The sequence below is a fragment of the Neocloeon triangulifer genome, unplaced genomic scaffold (genome assembly GCF_031216515.1).
Source record: "Neocloeon triangulifer isolate White Clay Creek 2 clone unplaced genomic scaffold, ASM3121651v1 ptg000017l, whole genome shotgun sequence".
Lineage (NCBI taxonomy): Eukaryota > Metazoa > Arthropoda > Insecta > Ephemeroptera > Baetidae > Neocloeon > Neocloeon triangulifer.
In genome coordinates, this window is record NW_026775559.1 from 918239 (window position 1) to 944008 (window position 25770).

General features: G+C 36.1%; 3 protein-coding genes across 4 annotated transcripts in view; 1 reads left to right on the top strand and 2 right to left on the bottom strand.

Moving 5' to 3' along the window:
- Positions 1 to 25770, top strand: part of LOC132203516 (ribosomal RNA small subunit methyltransferase NEP1-like) — a 59977-nt gene that overhangs the window by 840 nt on the left and 33367 nt on the right. The gene's annotated exons all lie outside the window — the stretch shown is intronic.
- LOC132203490 (uncharacterized) lies at positions 594 to 11336 on the bottom strand. Its single transcript, XM_059631297.1, has 5 exons — positions 11008 to 11336; positions 8406 to 8760; positions 6539 to 6897; positions 3516 to 3689; positions 594 to 2433 (listed from the first exon to the last, which is right to left on the bottom strand). Exons 2-5 carry the CDS (start codon positions 8702 to 8704, stop codon positions 2426 to 2428), a joined length of 840 nt encoding a protein of 279 aa, XP_059487280.1. The 5' UTR covers positions 8705 to 8760; positions 11008 to 11336; the 3' UTR covers positions 594 to 2425.
- On the bottom strand, positions 16518 to 25105 carry LOC132203489 (uncharacterized). Its single transcript, XM_059631296.1, has 9 exons — positions 25061 to 25105; positions 23738 to 23941; positions 23417 to 23661; positions 22814 to 22937; positions 22027 to 22755; positions 21815 to 21961; positions 20423 to 20763; positions 18370 to 18625; positions 16518 to 16705 (listed from the first exon to the last, which is right to left on the bottom strand). Exons 1-8 carry the CDS (start codon positions 25095 to 25097, stop codon positions 18398 to 18400), a joined length of 2055 nt encoding a protein of 684 aa, XP_059487279.1. The 5' UTR covers positions 25098 to 25105; the 3' UTR covers positions 16518 to 16705; positions 18370 to 18397.

Here is a 25770-nt window from a genome sequence, read left to right on the forward strand (position 1 = left end):
TTTGCCGATGCGGTTATATTTATTTTTTTATGACCATATGCTGCTTCTTTTTTACATACTTGCATATCGGCTACAGAATTAAAATTGGAAAAAATCAAAAATATTGCATGAGGACTGCATAAGACTAAAAAATTCTCACTGGCCATTCCATTCATTATGTGAAGTTCTTGATATTTTTAGTCGAATCAAAGTTTGCGCAGTCTCTGTTTTAGACTTTTCAGAGCGGCTTTGGATTGCAAAAAAATTTTCTGAACAGTGAAATGAGTTTTACTTTGCATTCTTTGTCAAATTCTGCACAATAATAATCAATTATTTTAAGTTCAAACTCATAATGGAGTACAATTATGCAATCTATTTATAAATTATTTCTTGCGAGATTTGGGTTTTGATTGAAACAATTTTTGTATAAACTCAATTTATTCAATAACCAAACAGTTTCGTATTAATATCTCCTGGAGAAATGCGTTTCAGTTGTTTTTCCTGTCACTTTTCTTGTACAATTAAAAGCATTACATTTTTGCCCTGCCCGATTCCAAAATTATTGCTTGCATATTCGTGATGCATTTCATTACATAATCTGAAAGAGTGATCTCTTCTTTTTTTTTTTTATATAATATCAACTTTCAATCTCTCTCACTTAACTTTAGACAAAAGGCTACAGACGATTCAATGTAACTTTGAGCTGCACTGTGAGAAACATACGTTTGTTTTATATAACACGGTATATAACCTCAATTAATCCATTACAAGTCGTTACATAGGAGAAAAGGCTACATACACGCGCTCTCTCTTTTAAAAAGTAGTATTTCATCGATTGTAAGTGTATTTTTAATTAAATTACTCTATAGGCCTTCAAAATTCGAGGGATAACCAATATAAGAGATGGACCCTCGGAGAAAAAGTGTTTTATTGTAATTAATTAAGTTGATTAGCATGCGAAAAATTGTACTTTTTCGTAAGTTTCGCTCCATCTCAATATAATTTTTGTATCAACATTTTCATACGAATTTTTGCAGAGCGAAACTTTGAGGCAAAAATCAATTAATTAGACGATAGCACAGCACTTATCGCTCTGTCGTGTAGGCGCAGCTATTTTTTTTACATATCCTCTTCTGCCAAAATCTGATTTCTCAGCTCAATATAATAATTTTCATTTACGATTTTCTCTCTCTCTCTCAAATTCTTTTAAAACTTTCTTATTATCCGAGTGTGTACACGCGTCGCCAGCTTGATCAGCACCACATTCGATTCCTCCTATACAATTACAGTAAAAGGCTCTTTCGATTTTAGCTCCCGTTGCGCGGGACTCGTCGCATATATGTACATTTAATTCCCAGCGAATTCGGAAAGTAACAAATATTCGTGATAAATTTCCCCGTACAACCCGCAGCCGCTATTTATCTGTATAAAATGCAAAAATATACTTGTAACGACGTACTTACAATGACTACAAATGTATTTGCTGCAAAATAATTTCGTAACGATTATACTCGATAGGCAAATAACAAGAACAATTTTATTTTTACTTATTAAAGTACTCTATGCATGTAGTATGAACTCTGGTTTTTAACTCTCTGTTGCTCTTAAAATTTAATGACAGCAGTTTTTTTTCAGTGGAAGAGTTTTAAAGTCCCCTGGGCGCCGTTCGACGACCAGGATTTTTAGCGTTTTGATTCTCGTGTGTTTAAACGTTTTATATAAATCACCCTCAACCAACCCGTCTCTTTGCTGCGCTTCTAATTACTCGGTATTTCTTCATTTAAAGGTGAATGTCCATTTAAATTTTTGTTATACATGTATGTGTGTCGGTTAAACATCAGTCTTTATAATCATGAAAAGTGTTTGTTTGCGTGACAAAGCGGAATCTACAGCAATCGAATTAATATATTACACTGAACTTGTTTGAAACACGTAGTTACACAAACTCTACTTTTTTAGCACAAAAATTGACACACTAGTAATTTTTACGACATGAAACGAGTTTTTCAAAAAGCGCGCGCTATAGAGCTACAATAATTTAATATTCCAAGAAAGGAAATTCTATCCAAGCTTATAATTTTTTAGACTCAAAATTTCTTTCTTAAGTCAACAATTCTTTTGATTTTGCATTTTCCTCCTTTTTTGTTTTTTAATTTTGCAACAAATTCCGACGCGGTTTTGCGTTTACGGACTCTCAACGTGTGTTTAGATGCAACTCTGCGCGAGTGGAAACCACTTTTTAGAGTGTTTTGGGCAAAGTGGCGCTCTTCAAGCGGCGACGCTCCAACCTCGAGAACAACCGTAAAAATGCGTTAAAATGCTATATAATGGACAAGGGCAAATACAGAGGCATGGCAACAACCTTTTGAGACACAATTGCAGCGCAATTCGTTAGAAAACGCACTTATTATCATCACTTTTTTTAAAAAGGGCTGCGCAATTCTCGTCAGTCACCTGAAACATTCAAAATTATTAATCAAATTATGATACAGAAATTTATTTTTCAAATTAATTTACATGAAATTTCAAATATAATTAAAAATTCAAGCCATTTTAATTTTAATGCAATCAAAGATTTTATTTTAAAAAGCAAAAGAGATTTTTTATGGAAATTTGTCTGTTCTTGCTGTAATATCCCTTGTTTGACCTTCATCAATTTTAAGCAGTTTAGTCTCCTGCCATTGGATTTTTTTCTCATTCAAGTAGCTGAAGATCGCTAATACTTACGCTTTGCGGACATCTTCTGACCCACTTTTTAACCGGCAAGGTTTCAGATAATATTTCTATTTTATGAAGTCTTTCAACTCGATAAATTTTTTGCCAGAAAATAAATTACTATTAGATATATTGCTAAAAAGTCAATTGTGCAAAATTATTCGCGTCGTTTCCATGAAGTAGAGAATTAATTTTATTCAATTATTTTTCTATACTTATTAAATGTTTTAATATTTTAAACTAACAATGAGACTTAAAGAAAATGTAAAATTTATTTACTTTAAAAAAAGCATCGAAAGCCCATTTAAAAATTGATTTAATTTTAAATAGAATATTAATTTGTTAGAACTGGCTGAAATTGCTCAACAAAAGTTTTTCAATCGTCATTTGGACGCTATTTTTTGTATTAAGAGATTGAAAAAAAGGGAAGCAACTCGGTTTGCTAGTGCTGTTTCATTAATGACTGCATAAAAGTGGTTCCTCGGGCACTTGAATGGGAATTTTTTTGCATTGGCCGCTTTAATTCATTCATGCTTTAGAGAACCTACGAGTCAGTCCTGGCGGCGACCTACTTTTATGACATCAAATGATCGTGAAGATTTTCACAATTATATTTAATAGACAATAAAATAAATAACCAATCATCAGTTATGAATCTTATGGATTTATTTTATTAACTTCAATTCTAAAAATTTCTTTTGTTTATTAAAAATAAAAATTGTTTAAAAAAATACTAAAATTTGTGATGCAGTTTTTTCTTAGCAATTGAAATTTTTCAATTTTTTTTGTATCTCAATTAAATATTTTAAATTTTGACTTGCCTGTGGATGGGTGCGAGACGTTCTTCGAGTCTTGAAGGTCCAGCGGGGCCGGACTCGACTCGGGGTCAACGGCGATTGTCGAGTTCCAAGCGTCGTTGGCCACGGCTGCTGCTACGTCCGATTCAAGCTCGGCGCGATTCAACGAGTTCATCAGCTGCTCGTTCTCTTTGCGAACTGCAACACGCGCGGACAAATTAGTTCCAAGCAGCGTCTGGTCGCGTGATATCGAGAGGATTAAAAATCGCACCCGGCGTCAAATTTAGCACACACTCTCTCTTTTGAAGAGGGAACAGATTTCACGCAAAACTAAAAATAAAAATTATGCTCCGCGCGCGCGGCCTGATTTCGGCTGGAAATCATTTTCATCCACGCCAGACCAAGGTTCCGAAATTACAGTTGATTTTTTTGCTAATACTTTTTTCGGCGTTGAAATTAAACGCCTGCCTGCTCAGTTTCATCACACGATTGACTAATGTATTCATAAAGGTGAACAAAAAGCGATCGCGCGTCACGTTTCAACTTTCAACGGGGATGGTTTTTTTTCAGCTTTTTGTCATTATAGCCGGGCTCCGTTTTAATGCGCCAAATTTTGCGTCACGCGCGCACACGAAAATATTCATAACGAAGCGCATTGGCTAGCAGGCGTCGAACTGGAAATTGGCCCGCATTTGGAATTAGAAGTTATTTCTATCCGACACCGGCGTTGGCGAGTTTGTCGTGGGGTGCGTTATTGCCGGCAGCAGTAAAAAAATTTGTATGTTTGCATCTCTCTCTCTTGGCGATATTTCACTCGCAGATCGATGCGGACTGTCGTAAAAAGCGGCTAACTAGGCGGTCTATTTATTTGTCAGTTCGTGCAGTGCATCCTGCAGCTCGTCCCTACCTACCAACCGGTGCGGCTGAATATATAAATATAACATTAATTCGGACCATTAAATTCAGTGGTCTGCGCTGCCGAGTTTATCTTCGTTGAACATGCGACGGCGATGCAAACGAAGTTTTCGAAATTCGTTGACGTAATACGAGTTTAAATAATCACAACGAAGAAGCATCTGAAAGTCAATTTTTCTTTAGCAGAAGTAGAGCTTGAAGTAAATGCATTTAGCCAACGACGTGTCAGCTTTAAACTGGCATACAAATATAAAAATAAGTTTGTTGTTAATTGTTATGGTAGAAATTTTTATAAAATTAAGCGATAAGTATGTTTTTTGTTTTGTTTTCATTTTTTGCTTGATTAATACTGCAAGCATTAAGAATGATTCTAAAATAATTGCTATTACTATTGTTTTTTAACTGACCCAAATTTAATGATGAAGGATAATTTTGGAGAGATCTTAATATTAAGCTATTTGCATTCGAAATGAATGAGATTTAATATTTTTATAGGTGAAGTATCTTAGCAACTTTTTCAAGTAATTTAGGAATGTCAGATCGTCCAAAAGAATATTTGAAATTCTTTTATTGTAAAATTTGAAATTAATATTAATTTTATTAAAGAAAATCTGATTTTTCCTGAATCTCCTGAATTTGGTCCGACTATAGATTAACTTTAAATTAACTTGTAATTTATACTACTTTCTTAATTAAATCACCGCCTATACATCAAAAGCATTCAAAACTACTTTCTGATCATTTGTAACCTTTTGTTAATTTAATTATTTAAATATTTATTATCTCGAAATTATGTTATCAAAACTAAATAGCGCTCTTTAAATATCACGACGATCAAAATATTTCTTCCCAAACAATTCAGCTTGTGAAATTATTTAAGTAGCTTTTTTTCATTGTATCGTTTATAGGAAATATTTAATGCTTTTGTATATTGTGCATTCTTTTGTATCGTTGCGATTTTTTCTCGTGAGCATTATTTGGATCGGTGGAGAACCAGAACAATAAGCTACTAGTACACATTTTCAATATCAACGATTCTGCGTCCGTTCACCGTTCGCCTGCCATTGTTTTGCCTCTTTTCATTGCGTTCGTATTCAAGCCCGCCTTTTCCTCCGACGCAAAACGGAGCAGCCTCAATCTGGCTCTTCCGCCACGAGTGCTCGCTCGTTCGCGACGGACATGCACAAAGTATAATTCTCGCCACAAGCACAAAGGCAAACACTCGCGTTGCCTCACTCCCCGTCTTATGCACAGCTGGCGGCGAATATAGAGTCACGGACGGCATGGGTCGGGAAATGGAAAACGGCTATCCTAGAAGTGCACCAAATGAATCAACCCAACGGCAGCTAAATATCCGATCACGATAAATTTTCACCTCACCATACCCGTTTCAACGAAAACTTTCTTGGTGAAAAAAAACGGAGGATTTTTCAACCTCGTTATATGGTGTAGAAATGATTAAAAAATAGGGCAAAGATGTTGGGATTTTTGAGACGAGGTGGTTTTTCCAGTTTTTTTTAGAAATCGCAAAATCACCTATTCATTGCAAAATTCTATAAGTAAAAATGCGAGTTGAATCGCTCTTGAAAATTATTTTAGTAAATTTTAAAGATCACTAAATCATCTTTCATTCTTATTTTTGGCCTCTCTATTTCATTTTTTTTATCTTGGGCAATATTTAATAAAAAAGAAAAAAAATTAAAAAAAAAATGCTCAAATCACAATTTTAATCTATCAGATTTAGCCTAGTTCTGAATTATTTGGGTTTGTCGAAAGATTTAATCTGATAAATATTTGTTGTTAGTCCAGGTCTGGTCCAGGTTAATTAATTTTTTGATTATTGAAAATCACTTATATCGCATTTAATGACGACACGTTTTTCTGCACATAATTGATGCCGTAAGCAAAAATCGACCCACCCCACAATTGCATTTGAAAATCTTGTCGCTGTGCGGCAAAAATCAGGCTTTTGCTGCAATCGGCGATAAACCGAGTCGCTTGATAGCACTAACGGGCAGAAAAACACGGTGCAATTTGCCGAGCCAACGCGAAAATAAAAATACACAAAACAAGCGAAAACGCAGCACAATTTCGGAGGGGCACTTGTTCACTTATCTTTTCTGCACACTCACCCATTTCGTCAATGATTGGAGTCATTCTCAGGGTAATGCCAACAAGCAAAAAGCACATGAAAAACAAGAGGCAGGCGGTGGCCACGATTGTCCAGCGCGCCCGTTTGGACAGTTCGTCCGGGTCGACGGGCGGCCTCTTGCGGGGCCGCGCGCCCCCCACCTGCTCGGCGATCACTTTCCGCCGCTTCTTGCGCGTTTTGTGGCTGCTGCCCCGCGAACTCGACGGCCCGGCCGCGCCCTCCTCGGCCACTTCCACGGAGCACGGGCTGAGACAGCAGCCAGGGTGCGGCACGTGTGGTGTCCCGCGGCCCCCGTACTTGGGCTGCAGGATGATCATCGCGCTCGCTGACCGCCGGCATCTGCAAATTCACGCGTTTATTACATTTTATTATGATATTACAGAAGAGAGTTGACACAAACACTAAACACTAACCAAGTTCATTTTAATTTCAAAACAGTAATAATTTGATATTAAAGTAAATTAGCCAAATTATAACGATTTTTAAATTAGTGTACATTTTAAAATATATATTTAAACAAAAATTATTAATGTTGAAGATCCGCATTTTTTAATTTTGATTTAAATTTTCTCAAAAACTTCAATAACCTAATTTCTATTTACTTTTTTTTCCTACAGAATATGGATGAACAAATATATAATTGAAAATGAACTGTTTTCATGCTTTTTTTAAGTTTCATTTTTCAAATTCTAATAATAATTTCTTATAATTTTAATAATATTGACCCTCAAAATTATCACAAAATTTTAAACAATTTTCATCCAGAGTAAACCGCACAAAGTTACTAATTTATGTTCAAACCCAAACTTTGATTTACAGTCTCATTAAATCCATAACAAAATTCTACTTTGCTCTCTCTAAACCTTTAACAATTTTGCTTCGTGACTGAAATGAAGGGTGCTTTTCATATATATGCGGATCTGTACAAAAATAATGTGGAGAAAAAAATGGGAAGTCCCACGTCACAACTAAAGCCGACTAATAACCCGCGACCTCGTGGTGGAATGAGTTGCCGCACACGTTATATAACCAACCCGCTCTCTGGTTTTTTTCAAAGAGTTTTTTTTCAAGTGGAAAACATCGCGGCTTGCAATTAATTTTTCGAGAAAAAGAGAGGGTGCTGGAAAAGATTCATCATCATCAACGATGAAAGACTCCGCGTTGATGCAAAAACCGCCCATTCACAGCAGCGACCCAAGCAAGGGCAAATGTTGACAAGACTTGAAGTCAACCTTTGGTATTTCATTGAAATTAATAATAAATATGCATATATTTTGATCGGTTTACAAATAATCATTTGTAAATGCAAAAAAAACTTGGGGAGCTATTTATAGAACGACATCAAAGGTCAATCCAGTGCCAAAAACTGTAATTCTATATTTAGAAGAGAATTTATAAATATAAATCAAGGCCAAAGAAACCAACCCCGGTTTTATTTTGATCGCCAAAGATGAAAGGCAATCTACAAAAAGCCCCCTGTTATAAATTTTTTATTTTTTGAATTTTTTAATATTTTACCTGCGAATTTCATGACCCACATCAAAATCAATATCAAAATATTTAACTTTTAAATAGAGACAAGAGTGTATACATTTTTCTCCCCTAGAAGCGGTTAAACTTTAAAATTCAGTACCGATTATACTAAAAAAATAGATTACTCAAAAAACTATTTTGAAGTTTACATGGATTATCCTAAGGGTATGCGAAAATTTGGCGGGAACCTGTTTTCCAGTCTAAAAATAAGTATCACTCTTCTTTAGTATAAATTTTACTTAAAGTTCATTTAGCTTTTTTCATTGTTGTTCCAGCAAATTTTAAGCAAGGCGAAAATTTATGATAAAATGTACCTTCTTGGATGGACGGCGGCGGGGTCTTGGAAGAAACAGTGGTGCGAATGGCTGCGCGGCCTTCGCGGCTGGAAGTCCTCGAAGTCGTTCTCGGTGGCGGCCATCATGGCGCTGATGGCCGTCTCGAGGCGCAGCAACTCGTTGGCCACCACCGAGTTGACGAGCGGCGGCTGGGGCGGTTGCGGCGGCGGCGGCGACGCCATCCTCAGGTCCTCCGTCGAGACGGCCTTGTCTGCGAAACTCTTGGCACCGAGCGACCTGCAGGTCTCTTGCGAGGTGGACGCGGCCTGCAGAGTCATCGCAGCCCCTTCAGCAGGTGCTGCCGTGGGGCATCCTCGCGCTGCCGCCTCCTCACCTGAAAGAACACCCTCGACCCTTTACCAATTTGAAACTCTGACAAATCCGAATGCTCGGTGCTGATTGATTTTGTTTGTTTGGGGCCAACCTTGATTTTTATTATGTGGATAAAAAAAATTAAGTGAATCGATCTTATAAGTTAGACGGGGATAGCGTGACCGTCACATTTCCTATTTCCATTAATTTTTTTCTTACATCGAACTTTTGCGGCAGAAACAATTTTGAAACTGTCTTATATAGTGTAGAAAAATTCATCATTGCAGAAAAATTGTTTTTATTCAAAAACAAATGGCTCTACCAGTTTCGGTCACGGTCTGCGACCCTATTTCATGAGCAAACCTGCCAAAAAACTGTTCGCATCCGCGCTCAGTTCAACTTCCTATTTAAAATGTGGTGTTTTTTCAATTTGCTGATTTTTTGTATTTTTTCTTGCTCATGAAATAGGGTCGCAGACCGTGACCGAAACTGGTAGAGCCATTTTTTTTTTAATAAAAACAATTTTTCTGCAACGAGGAAAAGCCCGATCTCTTCATTTCCAAAAATTCATCAATTTATTATTAACCATATCTCTATTTTTATATTTTATTTCTATTTTTATCATTCTTATTGTTTTTATCTATTCTCAATATTATAATATTATTTTATTAGGCAGGATCAACTTGCATGCATGTTCATTTCTCACTGTCAAATAATGGGCAGTGACTTTTGAAGCAGTGCGTCCTACTTACAAACAACCCCCCTATAAAAGAGAAAATTGGCACATTTTTCCACACCTTTCCAACTGTTGACCTCATTAGCGTTCTATTGAAAGAAGCCTTTCACATTGATCAAACTGAGCAGTGCCAATCGTCTCACGGAAGCTCCCATTTTATGACCGTTTGAAAGATAAAATTTTATTGCTCTGCTGTTCAACTATATAATGGGCAAAAAAATGATTTCTTTTAAATTTGATCATTCATAAACTTGAAACTTTTTGTAGAGCAAAATGATGACTGTAGAGCACTGCAAATTATTGTGAAAAAATAATTTTAAATTTATCTATATCAGAATTTATTTGAGAATAAAGCCGTAAGCCGTTTCTAAAACACAAAATCAACTTTACATTCATAACAGTTTTCCAAATAGGATCAAGAAGTGCTTTTTTCTTGGAAACGCTTTTTTCTGTAAATTTGCAATTTAAAACGCTGTTTACTTCCCAAATTTTTATGCAATTGATTTTAATTTTTAACAAGTTTCATATTATTTACAACTGGCTGCGACTGGCTGAATTAAATTCATTAGATTAATTGTGTTAAAAACACCAAAAAATGTATGAAAGCTATCGGTTTGGAAGATGCACAGTTGTGAACTTCTCCATTCGCTCTTTAAAATTGCCGGAGAAATTTCTTATTTAATATAATAAAATCAATAATTTTGTAACAAAATAAAATTTTAAGAAAAACAGTTTACAGAAATGAAGTAAAAATTAACTCGTAACTAAACAAATATTGCAATAATTGTAATTATTTGTATTGCAATTCCTCATACATATATATATATATATATTTCGTTTGAAAAGCTTTTTTCAGCGCCTGCGGATTTCTAAAATATGCAACACCCGCGTTGCAAGTGTGGCGCAGGTTGCATACCGAAGCAGGGACCGATGCGTTTTTTTACCGATTGCATTTTGAATAGTTAATCGCCAAAATCAATCAGCACTGGACAAGCAGGGGAAGCAATCTCGGCGGGCACATTCCTTGCCCAGAGCACAAATGGTAATTTAAAAATAAAAGGAGACGCTGCATGCAATCGGAGAGCAATGCAACAAGTAATGCCCTACATACTGCACCGAGCGAAATCTGCACCTCGAGTCCACTTTAAAAATAAAAAAGAAAGGAAGGAAAGGAGATTGTTGTTGTTTTGACGGAGGGAGGTGAATTCGGCGAAAGAGGGCGAGAACATCTCACCCCAGAGAGTGAAAGGGTGCCGAAGCAAATCCAATTAGAGAAGGCGCGCGCGAGAAAATTAAAGTAAATAATGCAGACGACGAGGCGCAAATTGCATCAAATTAATTCCCCCGGCGTGTAATTGTGGTCTGCTGCATTGTTAATTAAAAGGGGGTGCGGGCGGGCGGCACTGCGTCCGACGCTCCCCCCGTAAGGCCCTCGGAGGTGGCCCGGGGGCTTCTTCGGAGAGGCAAATATCAGGGGGTCCCGGGCCGGGGGTCGTGGGGGGCTGTGCGTCGTGGGGTGTCTTTGTCGCTCACCTCTGGGAAGCGCACATGCCGCTACCCCTTGCGACAGCCAAGATGAACTTGCCAGCGGATGGAGGGTCGCATCCCTCGCGCTCGCGTCCGGGTGCAGCGAGGGCCGGTTGGCGGGGCCGGTCAGGCCCGCGGGGCCCCGTCGCGGCGGCCGGGCATATCTGTTGCTCGTATGTTGTCAGTCGGAGGGGTGGTCTGGGGTCGGAGGGCTGCTGCAGCGTCGATCAATGCGGCGCCACAGATTGCGATTGTCTCGCTCTCTCTCTTTCTCTCGCGCAGATCTGTGCCAGTAGCTATAGAAACCCTGTGCTGCTGTTTACCCTCTCTCCCTCTTGCAGCCGCTCGCAGCTCCAAGTGGTGGCTTTTCCCACTGCTTTTCCGCGGCCCGGGCGCCACCAGCCGCTGCGCCGCCCAAGCATTTCGCCGCCCTGTCGCTTTTAAAGCCACCCGCTTTCCCGCGCGATTGCCATTTTTACAACTCTTCTTTCTTAACGAGGGTGAAATCTTCTACTTGATTTTACACGAATAACACACTGATCTCGTTGAAATTGGAAACACGTCCCAGATGTATCTTTCCCTCTGTCACTTTTTGAGAACTGCGCTTACTTTAAAAGGGCGGATGAAAGGAAAATGCGGTTTGTTTCCATAGACACGAGTTTTGTTTATTTCGACTGCATTATTACAAAATATTAATTTGTCAATAGTAAAATCAATATAGTTCTATACAATTTTTTTCTAGTTTTTGGTGATCTTTTGAAGTTGCAAAAAATATGCAAAATGGAGTTGGCATTAGCATCTTTGTCTAATTGGGTTGGGGAAAATGATTTTGTTTTGCAAATTCAGGGTGATTTTTCAATTATACTGATGGGCATTTTTTTGATAGAATTAACCACTTTTGTTACGATACAAAGATGAAAGAATGCCATTCTGATTTTTTAGTATGTTGTTGGGGTCAACAAGAGCTTCGTCTCCCTAAATTTTCAATATAAAATTTTGAGTACTTTTCCGGAAAAACGAGTTTTCCCAAATTCACAAAATATTGAATATCTTTGCTCCTATTGAGAAAATAAGTATGTTCTTTTCACCTCCATATGCAACTTTTTATGCCCGACAACTTTGCTGTTAAAAGTTTTTGTGTAGGTCAAAGGTTAAGGTCACTAATTTTCAAATTTCACTTTTAAACGCAATTTTCGAAAAGATGCCCCCCTCCGATTTTTTTGGGGGTATAGGAAAAAATGTAGCCCTGAGTGTGTAGAACAAAATACTTGATTTTTAGAATGGCAAAATTTTTAGTTTTCAAGATAAATTTAAATGAATATTAAAAAACAGCGAAAAATCGCTTTTCCGCAATAGGAATTAATTTTCAAACGGCAATAACTCGGTTTCTGTGAGAGATACGTAAAAATTTGTAATGACAAGAAATGTTTCAAATTGATTTTTCTATCGAACAATGTATTGGTCATCTAGTTCAGGTCACTTAAGGTCATTGACCCCCGTGACCCTTGACCTTAAAAAATGTTGAACATAACATTCATCACAAATATTGAAAGAAATTCAAAAACTTATTATATCATTTACATCAATTATTGCTAGACCATTTTTAAGGTCAAGGGTCACGGGGGTCAATGACCTTAAGTGACCTGAACTAGATGACCAATACATTGTTCGATAGAAAAATCAATTTGAAACATTTCTTGTCATTACAAATTTTTACGTATCTCTCACAGAAACCGAGTTATTGCCGTTTGAAAATTAATTCCTATTGCGGAAAAGCGATTTTTCGCTGTTTTTTAATATTCATTTAAATTTATCTTGAAAACTAAAAATTTTGCCATTCTAAAAATCAAGTATTTTGTTCTACACACTCAGGGCTACATTTTTTCCTATACCCCCAAAAAAATCGGAGGGGGGCATCTTTTCGAAAATTGCGTTTAAAAGTGAAATTTGAAAATTAGTGACCTTAACCTTTGACCTACACAAAAACTTTTAACAGCAAAGTTGTCGGGCATAAAAAGTTGCATATGGAGGTGAAAAGAACATACTTATTTTCTCAATAGGAGCAAAGATATTCAATATTTTGTGAATTTGGGAAAACTCGTTTTTCCGGAAAAGTACTCAAAATTTTATATTGAAAATTTAGGGAGACGAAGCTCTTGTTGACCCCAACAACATACTAAAAAATCAGAATGGCATTCTTTCATCTTTGTATCGTAACAAAAGTGGTTAATTCTATCAAAAAAATGCCCTGATCAAATTAAGTATTTGAATGTAAACACTGAAAAGGTTAATTAGACAGTAAATATTATTCTGAACCTAATTAAAGGATTTTATTTGGTGATTTTAGGAGGAAATTTTCAAAATAGATCACTTTAAAAAGGTCCACTTATTTGAGGAAAACGAATATAATTAAAATTAATGTCAATTGTAGAAATTTACTGTTTTTCTATATTAATCTGTTTTAATAAAGTCAATGTTGAGATTAACGTAAAAATTTGTCAGTTCAAAATTTTATCTATAAATCATAGACGAATTTGAATATTTTATTATTAAGTATGGATTTATATATTTGGTTAATTAAAATTGAAAAAAATTAGGAACTGAAAAAAAAAACTTGAAAAGTTATTAACCCACTTAATTTTTTTTTTTAATTTTAGTTCAAAAGCATAAATCCTTTATTCCTTATTATTTGATCCTTGTAACAGTTTTAAACGGAATAACATTTTTTTTTTAAATTGGGGTTAATCATGTATTTAATGTTTTATTAATTGTAAGTGTCATTTTTCACTTTCAGCCTAATAAGTGAGCTATTTTTGCCCATCTACTTTTTTCCCATCATAGCACGTTGACTTTAATGAAAGCATTTGTTTAGAACTGGCAGATCGAACATGTATTCTCTTTTTTATCTCACCAGCGTTGGGATGTGCTCACAGTGAATTAATAACTCCAACTTTGTTTAAGACGCGGAGGGTTGTTTGAAAAAAGTTGTTGAGCAAAAAAGGATCGTTTTCGCGCATGACTTGGCGTTTTCTCAAACAACGACTCGAGTCTGCATTACGCTCAAAGTCTCTCTGCCTCTTCTTAAAGTACAAAGAGAGCAAATTGATATTTAAATTTACTACTTTTCTTTGAGTGAAGCCCAAGTTGGAGAGCGAAATTTTTCTCTCGCGCGAGAGCGAAGAGCGATGACGCATGCGGATTTTAAAAAGAGCATCGCGCTCCAAGTAGAATCGCAAATAAATTTCCACTCCAACGTGTTCCTCGAAATAATTTTAATGGCCCACTTCTATCCGAGCGATAAAAGTATACCAAGCGCAAGACCTTTTTCTGTCAACGTTAGCAAAAACTTTATTTTCCTAAATAAAAGACGAAGTGTAACAGGTCAAGTATCGAATTCGCCGGGCGAAAAAAAATAAAAGAAACAAACAAGTTCAAAAGTCACGCGAGTTAGCAAAGGAAAAAAAGTGTGGCTTAATTGCGAGGCTTCCGGCGCGAAATAAGAGAGAGAAAGAGAGCCAAGAAGTTCTGGTCTCTCACGTGACCATCTGGACGATCAGACGTGTGTTTTATTTCGCCGCGAGACATGAATGAATGTCCAAGTATTATTTCGAGCCGGCCATTTCTCTCTCTCTCGTTATTTTGAAACGAATCCAGCGGACAAAACCGTCGGCGCACAATTGCCAACTAATCAAACTATTTCCGTCAAAAGGCTGCCGCTGCACGGAATGTTTGTTAATTTTGTTTATTGCCTTTTGCCGCCGCCGCGGCAGCTGGAATGCGTCCGAGCTGGGCAGTAAATTTCACTGAATATATGAGAGATTGAGCGTGCGTCTTTCTTATCCCGAGAAGAAGCGAAATTGACGCTGGTATTTGCGGCGCAAAAGTATGTTGCAATCAAAAAGAGAGGGCTACTCACTGCGCTCGTCTATGGACGGAGTCAGCAGAAGGGTGACGACAATCAGAAGCACGGCGGACAAGAACAGGCCGGCCGCGAAAAGGCTTATTACCAGAACCATCCGCCGCTGCTTGTAGTCCATTTCACTGCCAATCATACACACAAAACCAAATCAAAAGCCAGCAAATTTCCAATTTAAACGGTAAATTTGAGGGAAAAAACTGTTGAAAGAGATTGATTTGTTTTAAATTCAAATCTCATCCGGAAAAGGGGAAAAATAATTAAAATATTTCAATAAATTTTCCAGCATTCAATTTAAATTATTTTGTATAGATCTTTCAACATGACCAACAACAGAATGTGTTGATGCAATAGTTCTTTTTTAACTAAGTTGAATGAAATATTGTTTGAATAATTTAGAATTCAACAGATACAAAATTTATTATACAGGAGTGGAATAAATATTGTAGGCTCTATGCAATTCAAGTTGACGTAGGTCCGATCCACTAAAAATTGCTACATCGGCGTTGTTTATAATAACTTATAATAAAAGAGTCCACCTTTTGCTTCAAAGATTGCTCGGTCAGCATGGACTAGCTATTATATGTGACGTAAAAATCGCCCCTGTAGATGAAACACGTTTTACAGCATAATATTTTTTATGGTTGATGATCACATATAAAATTCTCCAAAAATAAAAAATAGCGCCGTTCATCAATTTTTACTTCCCCCTAAAAGACTATCCTCGTAGGAAATAAAATGATAGCGAGTTCAAAAGATTTAAAATATTTGAAGTTGACAAAATGAGTATTAAAAAGTTTAAGATTATAATTAAAAATGGGACGGATTTTTGCAGTTGAAAATATTTTTTCAAGTAAAATTATTTCCTAACATAAATAATGTAAGCTCAAAAGTTTTTGCTTTCAAGTTTTTATAGAAATATTGAAGTTTATTGCATCTTATTTTTGTGAATAATTTTATTTTTTTAAATAGGCTGGACCAAATTGATAGTAGAATTTATCAAACCCAGTGTATTGACTTGATGTAAGATATTGTGTTTGATATATTGAAAGTAGAATGAACAAATTAATAAATATCACCTTCATTAACTTAATAAAATGTGTAATCCTCATAATTTGCATTCAACTTATGGAAAACGATTTTCTGTAATAAAAAAAATATGCCATTATTTTTGCTTGCCCAAACGATTACGTTGCTGAGATGTTTGCTGGAATTAAAAAATTAACGAGATGGAAATATTATAGTCATTTTGGAACACTTTGACATTTCGTTTCAAAACAGCGCAGCTTTGAAAATGTGAAAAACGCTTTTTGACTCGTACATTTTTTGTTCTGCGAGCGCTAATTAAACTCCCGCGCGTTCATTTTGCTCAAACTTCACGAAAGCATGGATTTTTCTCTGTCAAAGGAATCGTAATTTAGGGTGGATGAAAAAATTTTACCTGTCATCGTTGCGACTGTGTTGCTCCTGGAGGACGTGTCTGCTCTGTCTTCGGCTGCCGGGGGTGTTTTGTCCGGTGGTGCCGATGGAGCACTGACTGGCCACGCTGTGGCTGCGTTTTTTCCGCTTGGCCTCGTGCACCGTGTTGCCGCCGGGCATTGTGTAGCTCGGCCTGCGGAATTTGAGGGCCGCCGAGGGAATTATGATGAGGCTGCGGCGGTCGGCGGCGAATTGAAATCGGGGGGCGCGAAGACGCGGCGGCGACGGGGCAGGCGGGGGCCTGTTTAATCTCCACACATCTGCCTCCTTCGTCCAAACAGGGCGACAACAAAAACCAACCAGCAGCTCCTTCAAACACACACGCAAGATATTATGAATGGGATGGATACGCGTAAATAGCGTCCTCTAGCAAGCGCCCAAAACAAAAACTTCCGCCTTTCGTCGCCCGCTGCGGCCGTGCAGCTAATTGGCTGCACCATCCGCCAAATGCACTTTTCTATTTCCAGCGCGTCGCGCCTCCGCGCCTTTGACGTGAGAAAATAATCACACGCCGCGTATCAAAATAATAAAATTGTTTGCTGAAAGTGCCTCCGCAGCAGGCGCCGCAATTCCATTTTTATTTTGAGCAATGGAATTTGCTGGACGTTTTAATATCAAAAGTATTAAAGTGTCATCCAGATAGAAATTAAAATATTGGTATGACTAAAATATATTTTTGAATCTGTTGTTTCTAAATTATTATTAATTTTTACTATTCCATACAACCGATGCATTTCAGAGATTTAAAAAAAAAAAATTGCTTGAAAAAATAAAAATCATTAATTAATTAATGCTAATTGATTACAGCATGAATTTGTTAATTGTGCCATTTAAAAGTATGTAATATTTAATATAAATTGATTTTCTCACTCCTCAAGCAAAAATCATGAATAATTAAATATATTGACAATAATGAGACTGTTTAACTAATTTTGATCGTCTTCCTATTTTTTAATAAAAATATGTTGCTACACATTTAATTATGAAAATTATAATTCTTCATTAAATTTTTCACTGAAGACACTTTGATTGTACAAGACTTACCGTTTTTGAAAATCGGTGCCGTCTAATGGAAAGTGATTTCCCAGTTTTATTAGGAATAAAAATATCTGCAATTATACTGAAATTTTCTCTGGAATCTGAGAGAAAATTAAGATTTTAGTAAAAAAAAAATATAGATTATATTCTTAAAACAGTTTTCCCCAAGAGAACTCATTCAATCAACCTGTTTCCTCAATAAATTTTAAATCTACATGTAAATTCACCCCAGTTTCCTCGCTTTGTGCTCATTTTGATTAATTTTGTGATTGTTGGACAAACAATGGAACATTGTTGGCTTTCGGAGGTTAAAAGCGAGCGGCAGGTGGGTCGAACTGTTTGCATTGAGTGTAGGCTGGTGCGGTGCTTCTGACCTTGCAAATCAATTTAGGGCTTTACAAAGTTCAAAAGCCACGTTTTTTAATTAAAAAAAATGTCAATACATGTCCATAGATAAATTATTCTGATAACTAAAAAAATTGATTCCATGCCAGAAGTGAGAGGCTTAAATATATCCATGTATTTTTTACAATTAATTATCCCTCAGCGCTTATTTTTTATAGGAGCTATTAATGACCTTTCAAATCAGAGGCAGCTAGATTGAAATTTTTATATAAAAAACTGGCTCAATAAAGCCCCTAAATATTTAGTTGTTTCAGGTAATCCGTATTAATGGTATAAACTAATCCATTTAGAGGAAAATCTGCAGTATTGAAGTTTGCTCCGTAGTTCCTTTTATAATCAATTGATTTGCATAAATTATGAAATTTTTGATTTAATTGGGTGGTGGTTAAATAAAAGCACAGGTTTTAATTCGCATAAACTGAGAGGTTAATTCACTAGTAGCGTGCATAATTATAATATAATTTGTGATTTTATTAATTCGCTCCTCACGATAATTAGTATTGTTAATTTTTCTACAAGTAATAACCCACGTATGCTCTCGTGATTAGTTTGGCTGTGTCAGAAAATTCCGGCGTCGCCTTCCTGGTTGAGTTGCGAGTAGGAGACCCGACGACGACTGAAGTCCATCGCCTGTCGTTCGGGACTAGGCGGCTCCGAGTCGTCCTCCTCGTTCCCCTCGCGCACCAGCGCGTACGGGGAGCACGGACGCGTCTCGTTCTCGTTGTATGCCGAATTCAGCGACGCCACCAACGCGGACATGTCCGGTCCTTTGATTGTCTTCACACTCTGGAATTCAACAAAATTTAAAAATACTTATTTCTAGGTTCTGAAAAAAATATATATTTTTGAAATCCTGTATTATCTAGAATTTAAACACAAACCGTTGCTTTTCCAATCATTGATGGTAAATTAATTTTGTATTTCGTCAGAAAATTTTCCTAATTAATTTGCAATATTATGTTTTGGAGTTTGATTTGATAATAGAATCAAGTTTCTATGGAATAAAACGCAGGACTTGAAATAGAAATAAGGATTCAAAAGTCTTTAAAACTATTGAAATTAAAATATTAAGAAACCAAAAATTATAAGAAATAAATAAAAGTTACTCGGTGGCATTTTTATTCATAGCTGCAATTGCGAATTGTGTCACGTTTATTGTTGATTTATAATATTAACGACTAAAGAGGAATTTTTCTTTTTATCTATAATTTACCAATTAACTATATTCAAGCAATTATTTACATAATTGAATTTGCATGCGCTTCTCCATTGACAAAGCATATTGTCACGAGAGTCTCTAGTCACGTGCGAGCTAATTAGGAAACAATAATCAAATCAACTCATTGTCAGACACTCGCGGAAATGAAGAAACCTTATTATTTATTTCGTTTGATTCATTTCGCGACCTTCCTAAGGAAGGCAAAGTATGTCGTCAGTAGAAGGGATTGGCATTAATCAGAATTGACTATTTTCCACGCCGACTAAAATGTAAATTTTATAAGCATTATTCGCAAATCAAATCGATTTAAATAAAAGATAATAGCCATTTTTAAATGAAATTAAAAATAGTCTGTTCTTGGAAAATAATTGACTATGTACTAATTGTTCTAAAAAAAAAAAAACGATTTGTCGTATTTACTTGCGCAACACTGTAAATAATTTAATTTTTAATCGATCTCGTATGAACTTATTTAAAGATTTATATGATTTTAATTTTGTCGTAATTCAGCGTTATTTCAGCGTTATTCCGCATAGAAAAAATTTATTTTTTAATTGTTCTAATTTTAATCAAACTTATCAGAACTTATAAACTGTAGTTTATTCAAAATTAAAAAAAATCGGCAGCGCTTAATCGATTAAATTAGCTTATTATCATAACATTAATTGCTTTTCTATTGAATCAAAGGAAAGAATTGTTGTTTGAAATTGACACAAATTTTCATGAAAAAGTGACTATATTTTTAGCACCCCTTATCACCCCCTGTTGCCCAATTTGATTTCCCCTAAAAGTTCCAAGAAGTTTTTGTATGAAAATAAGGGTCCTACAATATTTTTCCCAACTTTTTTAATTTCCTCTCTTCAATTCTCCGAATAATAAGTTAAAAATATTTTATTTAAAAAATATTTTGTCTAAAATCAGGGAACACAAAGATTTCATCTCATATTTAGTTTTCAAAGACCGAAAATTAAATTTGGTTTAATATAATCTGCAAACTGTAATGGTTAAACTTAAATTTGAAATTAAATTAGATAAAAAAAAACCTTTTATGCTGCTTTTCATTTTTTATTTATATTATGGGATCTTCTCGGTCTCAGAAGTATTAGTGCCGTTTTGTCCAGGAATTTGTTTCTCACGACGAATTTTTTTTACAATTCTTAAATGTAGAAAATAAATGAATTTGTAACAGTGCAGAAAAAACTATTCAGAAGATTTAATAATTCCCTTTAAAAACTTTGTAATTAATCTTTCTCTTTTGAATAGTGAAAAAAAATAATATTATTAAATTCTACATGTTTTATAAATGTTAAAATTCGCTATATTATTTTAAAAATGCCTTTTCCACCCATTTTTATAAAACTCACCTCGTACATGCTGTTTTCGTCGCGGCAAAACACGTCGGCCACGTGCAGTCGGCCGGGCGGACGCGTCGACCTGCAGCTGCTGAACTTGCGGGTTTCGGGCGGCGGCGCCGTCGGCAGGGTCTGCGTGTCGGAGCCGCGGCGCCCCACGAAGCCCACTTGCTGCTCCATCGTTTTGAAAAAGTTCTTGGCCGACTCGTAGCGCCGCTTGGTCTCCTCCACGTGGGCGCCGAGCGACTTTTTCCTTCTTTCGGACGACACCCTGCTTTCCTCCGAGGAGCGGCTCTCGGGCGTCGTCGCCTGGAATGCGTCACGTCGCGCCTGGAAGACGTTGCTGTTGAATTCTGCGAAACGTTTATTGCCAGTTACTCTCGTCGCCGCGCATATTTTTGTGTCAACCCTGCCTCTGGCCCTGCTTGTTGATAAACCCGATTTGTGTACAAAGTAACACACGCTACAGAATTCTTGGCATTTCTTTTCGCATAGAGCGCAATTTTCCCGCCGAAATACTCGGATTTCTTTTCACACTCAAGTGGATAGAATCAAATCTGCTTGTTGCGTAAAAAGAAATTCAGAAAAATAATGCTCTCTGAGAACTCTCAAGCGTATATGCTTCAAGTTTCGATATCAATGAAGGATATCTGCATTTTTGTTTTTTAAATTGGCCCTTAAAACTTGAAAGGAAAGGTTCCGATTATTTGATTCGTTTGTGAGTTTCGACATAAAAAATATTTTACTCTCATTGAAAATGAAAATTGTAAATTTGAGTACTTTTGAAACTTAATAATCTACTTTAAGAAATTGATTTTAGATTATTCTATTTTTCTTATTAACGAAGATTATTAATTTCATTGATATAACTTTGCATTTTAAAAATTATTTTATCTAGGTATCAATAAAAGATCAGAATTGAAATACTTGCTCTCAAGATAAAAAGAAAAAAAAATGTCTATAATAATATTGAATTGTTCATAGAAATAAATTCAACAGGTTAATCATAATAAAGATCGTGCAATTTTAAGTTAAAGGAACCAAATCTTAAATATAAACATAAGCCAATTTTTATAAAAAATATTATCGCTTTTATTAGAAAAAATAGGCCTAGATTTTTTTCTAATTTAATGACTTGCAATACGAGTTTTTCCAAACGTTATCACTTAAATGTTTTGTATGCGCTTGACTCTATATCATCCAATATATATTTCCAATTGATTTTATACAAAATAAAATCATATTTTTTAATCAAGCTGATTCTGCCAGCTTTCTAACTAACAATATTCTATTTTATTTTAATTTTTGATTAAATTGATCTATAAAATTATCATATTGGTAAAATGAAGAATGACAAAAATTATTTAATCAGTTTTTAAATAAAAAAGTGAATAAATATCTCACCTGGGCGCACAATGTTAGCATTTCTGGGGCTCTTTCTCTTCACCTTTTGTTTTAGGTAGGAGTCATTAGCATTTTGCTTGATTTCATTATTAATCAAACTACTCTGCGATAGTCGTCTCGCAAAGAAAACTCCGTCACTGATCGCATCTGTCAAAAAAATCAAATTCCACATCACTTTCCGCATAAATTTGAAATTTCTCTCCACATTTTACCTTCAGTGACATTCATGTTTGCAATGTCCGAGGCGAGGTTTTCAATTTGCTGGGCGACGCTTTCAACCGACTGGCGCCTCGTCTCCAACATCTGGTCCATTTTGCCGAGCAGACTGAAGTCCGTCTTGCTGAAGTCCAGTTTCGGCTTGGCTTTGGTCTTGGGCGGTTTTTTGCGCTCTTCTTTCACACTCTCTTGCTTCTGCAGTGAAGAACTGTTGCGTCGCGAGTTTCTTCCCTTGTCGTCCACGCTTGTCCGCCTCATTGTTTCGACATTAAGGCTAATCCTGCGTTGTCTCGTCTGCTCTCCCAAAGGACTATCAGTCTTTTTGCAATTATCGTCGGTGTCGTTTTTTCCTTCTCCGTCGTCGATGAGTTTGGCCTTTTCGTCATCCACTGAGCTCTTCCTCGTTGACAGAATCTGCGTGGCCGTGTTGAAAATCTGCAGCGACTTGCGTTTGTTGCTGCGCACCATCAGCATTTCGCACACGGACTCGATCTCCTCGCACTTGTCGTTGAACAGGTCGTGGTTCAGCAGGTGCTGCACTTGGGCCACCTGCTCCTGGTCGTCTTTGGCCTCCGGAATCACCGTTGAGCTGACCAGACTGTAGTTGAGCGCCGTCTTCTCCGGCGTCTTTGAGCGCCGCTTCCGCCGCTTGATTTTTCGTTTTGACTTTTGGTTTTTGACTTTTTGCGCTTCATCCATTATTTCCTTGTATGTGGGTCTTCGTTCTGATTCCAAGGGAAATTTATGTAAGAAATTATAATATCAAGGACGTTTATATTGTACCGATTTCAAATGGTTGCTTGTTCTTGGCCAATTTTGAGGCCCTTTTCACATTCTGCAAGTATTTGACGAGTCTGTGGATTATTTCTGCATCAGCCTCTCGTTGCATTTCGGCGTTTGAAAATTCCTACAAAATTTCATGTTAAATTTACAGTTTTTGACTTGCAATTAAAATATCTAATGAATTTTAGAAATACAGCCAAATTAAAAAAAGAATAATAAAATTTAGAGTTGTTGATCAGCAACAATTTATTTTTTCTTTTATATATGTGTGGAATTATTCAAAACTTATGAACTTATTTAACAACGACAAGGAGTTTATTCCACATGGCTTGAGGATATTGGAAAATTCTTTTTTTTTTAGAACAGCAGAAATATTCTAATTTAATTGTAATTTGTTACTTTGATTTGAATTTGATTGGATTTGGTTGAGGTTGAAGGATTCTTGCACAACTATGTAGGTTTATTTTCAGTTTTTAACATTAAAATATCTTTTGAATTTATCCAAAATAATCGTGAAATAATGAATTCTATCTTTCATCAATTCGTCTCTGCTCATATTTAATTTAAATTAAATTTCTACAAATTAATTTGATTGTTCCTTACTGGATCTACGAACAGATACTGTTGAGCCAATTTCTGTCCAAGTCTTATATTCGGCAGGGTCACATGCCCTAGATTGTGATACTTTTCCTGGTGGAACTTGGTGTCAGGATTGGGCGCGATCGCGTTCTCCACGATCACGCAGAGAATGGTGCCGTCGGCCCAGACGGTGGTTATGTTCGGGATGTCCCTGAAGGGCACCTCTTTCCTGACCCACTTGTGCACCAGTCGTTGGCTCGGATTGAAAACTGTTTTTTCCACAATAAAATTAATTGTAAAAAGTTGAGAAATGAAAAAAAAAAAATAATAAAACCGTTAAATTACTTGAAAAAATCGAGTCTATCGCTCCTCGCACGGTCGAACCGATTACGGAGCACAGATTGGAGGGCCGCAGTTGGTAAATAGAGTCGCAGATCGCTGATCCGATCTGGCCGAGCAGCAGCCAGAAAAGCGTGCGGCTCTCCAAAGAGACGCTGGCGTTTGCGAGCGGTCGTGACGAGTCCCTCCTCAGAGATCCCATCGGTCCTGCTGCAAAATACCTGCTGACCCAAACTCACACTGTGATTGATTTTGCTAGAAATGGAGTTAAGCCTTTGCGCTTGCCAAACAAAACGACAGATTAAAGGGAAAGAGAGACAAACAGGACGCAGAAACCATTTTGATTGTTTTTGGCTCTCTCGACATAGCTGTTTTCGCTAAAATAAAGGAACCTAAGTAAAATTCAAAAAAAATAAAAAAATAAAATAAAATTATATGTAATTTAACTTTTTTACTTTGCATTAAAATTTTTGTAACTGATTTTAGTCTATTATGGCGGAGAGAGATTTTTTAAACAAGGAAAATTTTATTCATTCTGAAAGCTTTTGCCCTTTGATTAAAGAAGTGGTTTAAAGTTAATTTTAAATTACAAGGTGATCTTGAAACTTCTGAAACAATTTCTGAAAATATTTTGATATCATTATTCATATTTTTTTTCTTTTTTCTATTAATTATTGAAAGACTCAAAAGTTATTTTATTCTAAAGCAAATGTGTATCAAAATTAATTGTTCGTTTGTATTTTTAAATCTTTTATAAAATAGGAAATTCAAATTAGATCAAAGTACATAATAACTTTGTTATTGGCCACATTTTATTTAATTTAAAAAAAGTCAACTTATAGTTTTTAGTTACGTTGATCGAATTCCAAATCATTTACTTTGCATATTGGAGTTGCATAAATTTTAGGTATTTGATAAGCTTCAACTAAATAAAAAAGTTGGAATTTAATAAAACCCCAACCATTGTTCCTTTTTTGAATCACATTAAATTTTTATTGAACATCGGCAACGTTGACTTGTAACAAAATTTAATTTAAAATTACTATGAAATAATCATTAATTTTGATCACAATTGTTATTTCCATGTGATTTTCCACCGCATTTTAAAAAAAATTCTGCGTTTTCAATTAATCAAGTATATTATCGAATCTGCTCGAAGAGAGTGACCCTGTGTTTATATTTTTAGCTTTGGACTCTCAAAAATAGTGGCAAAGCATCGATCCGACAATGTATTTTAAGAGCAAAGGGGACGAAATTTCCACTTGGGAGATCTGATAATTGCGAAGTGATGAGGGAAGGAGGGAGCGACCTGTTGCCGCGCGGCGTTACCTCTGACCAGGACGTTCGGGACGGGCGGCGAGTCCATTCGGAGAAATCCACCCGGACACTGAGGTTGTGTGTTTTGAAAAGAAGTGGCGGCGTGGTGGCGGCGACTCACTCGTCTATGCTCCACTTACCCTCCAATAATCCAATTAAGCTAAATACGTTAGCTCGCAGCTAAAAAGTGGTCGCTCGCTGCTCACTCATTACCCTCTCTGCTTACGTAAATTCCGCCATTGACAGACACAAGGGTGCAAACACACACCCAAACGGGTTATCCCCGGCGCAAGGTGAGAGCAGCCGTGGTGTGCGCGGATTTATAACCTCACGGCCAAGCCGCGGCATTACCAATTCTGGCCTAAAGGGATAATAATATGGCTTTAATCACAGAATTTAATTTTTTTTCAATGCTACTTACATTTAAAAAATTTCCTTTATACTATTCATAATATTAAAATATTCACTTTAATACTTTCTTTTTGTTCAAAATTTCAACAATCCCCGAGAAAAAGGGATGAAATATATATATATATATATATATATATATATATTTTTTTTGACATTTTAATCTTCAAATTTTTAATCCTTTTTTTATTTTTTTGAAGATTATTGAGTTTTAGGTTTTTCACATTTTACCTGTTTATTATGAGAAAGAGTTGGCATGTGTGAAATTGTCGTATTTTCAGCATTTAATGTAAATTTTTTATATGAAAATAATC

Coding starts and splice junctions, on each gene's coding strand:
- LOC132203489 (XM_059631296.1), bottom strand. CDS start 25,097: ATGGACTCGCCGCCCGTCCCGAACGTCCTGGTCAGAG. Junction 23,662..23,737: donor GATAGACTCGATTTTTTCAA/GTAATTTAACGG, acceptor TGGAAAAAACAG/TTTTCAATCCGAGCCAACGA. Junction 21,962..22,026: donor AAACATGAATGTCACTGAAG/GTAAAATGTGGA, acceptor TTTTTTTGACAG/ATGCGATCAGTGACGGAGTT.
- LOC132203490 (XM_059631297.1), bottom strand. CDS start 8,704: ATGACTCTGCAGGCCGCGTCCACCTCGCAAGAGACCTGCAGGTCGCTC. Junction 6,898..8,405: donor GCCGCCGTCCATCCAAGAAG/GTACATTTTATC, acceptor GTGAATTTGCAG/ATGCCGGCGGTCAGCGAGCG. Junction 3,690..6,538: donor TCCAATCATTGACGAAATGG/GTGAGTGTGCAG, acceptor CGCGTGTTGCAG/TTCGCAAAGAGAACGAGCAG.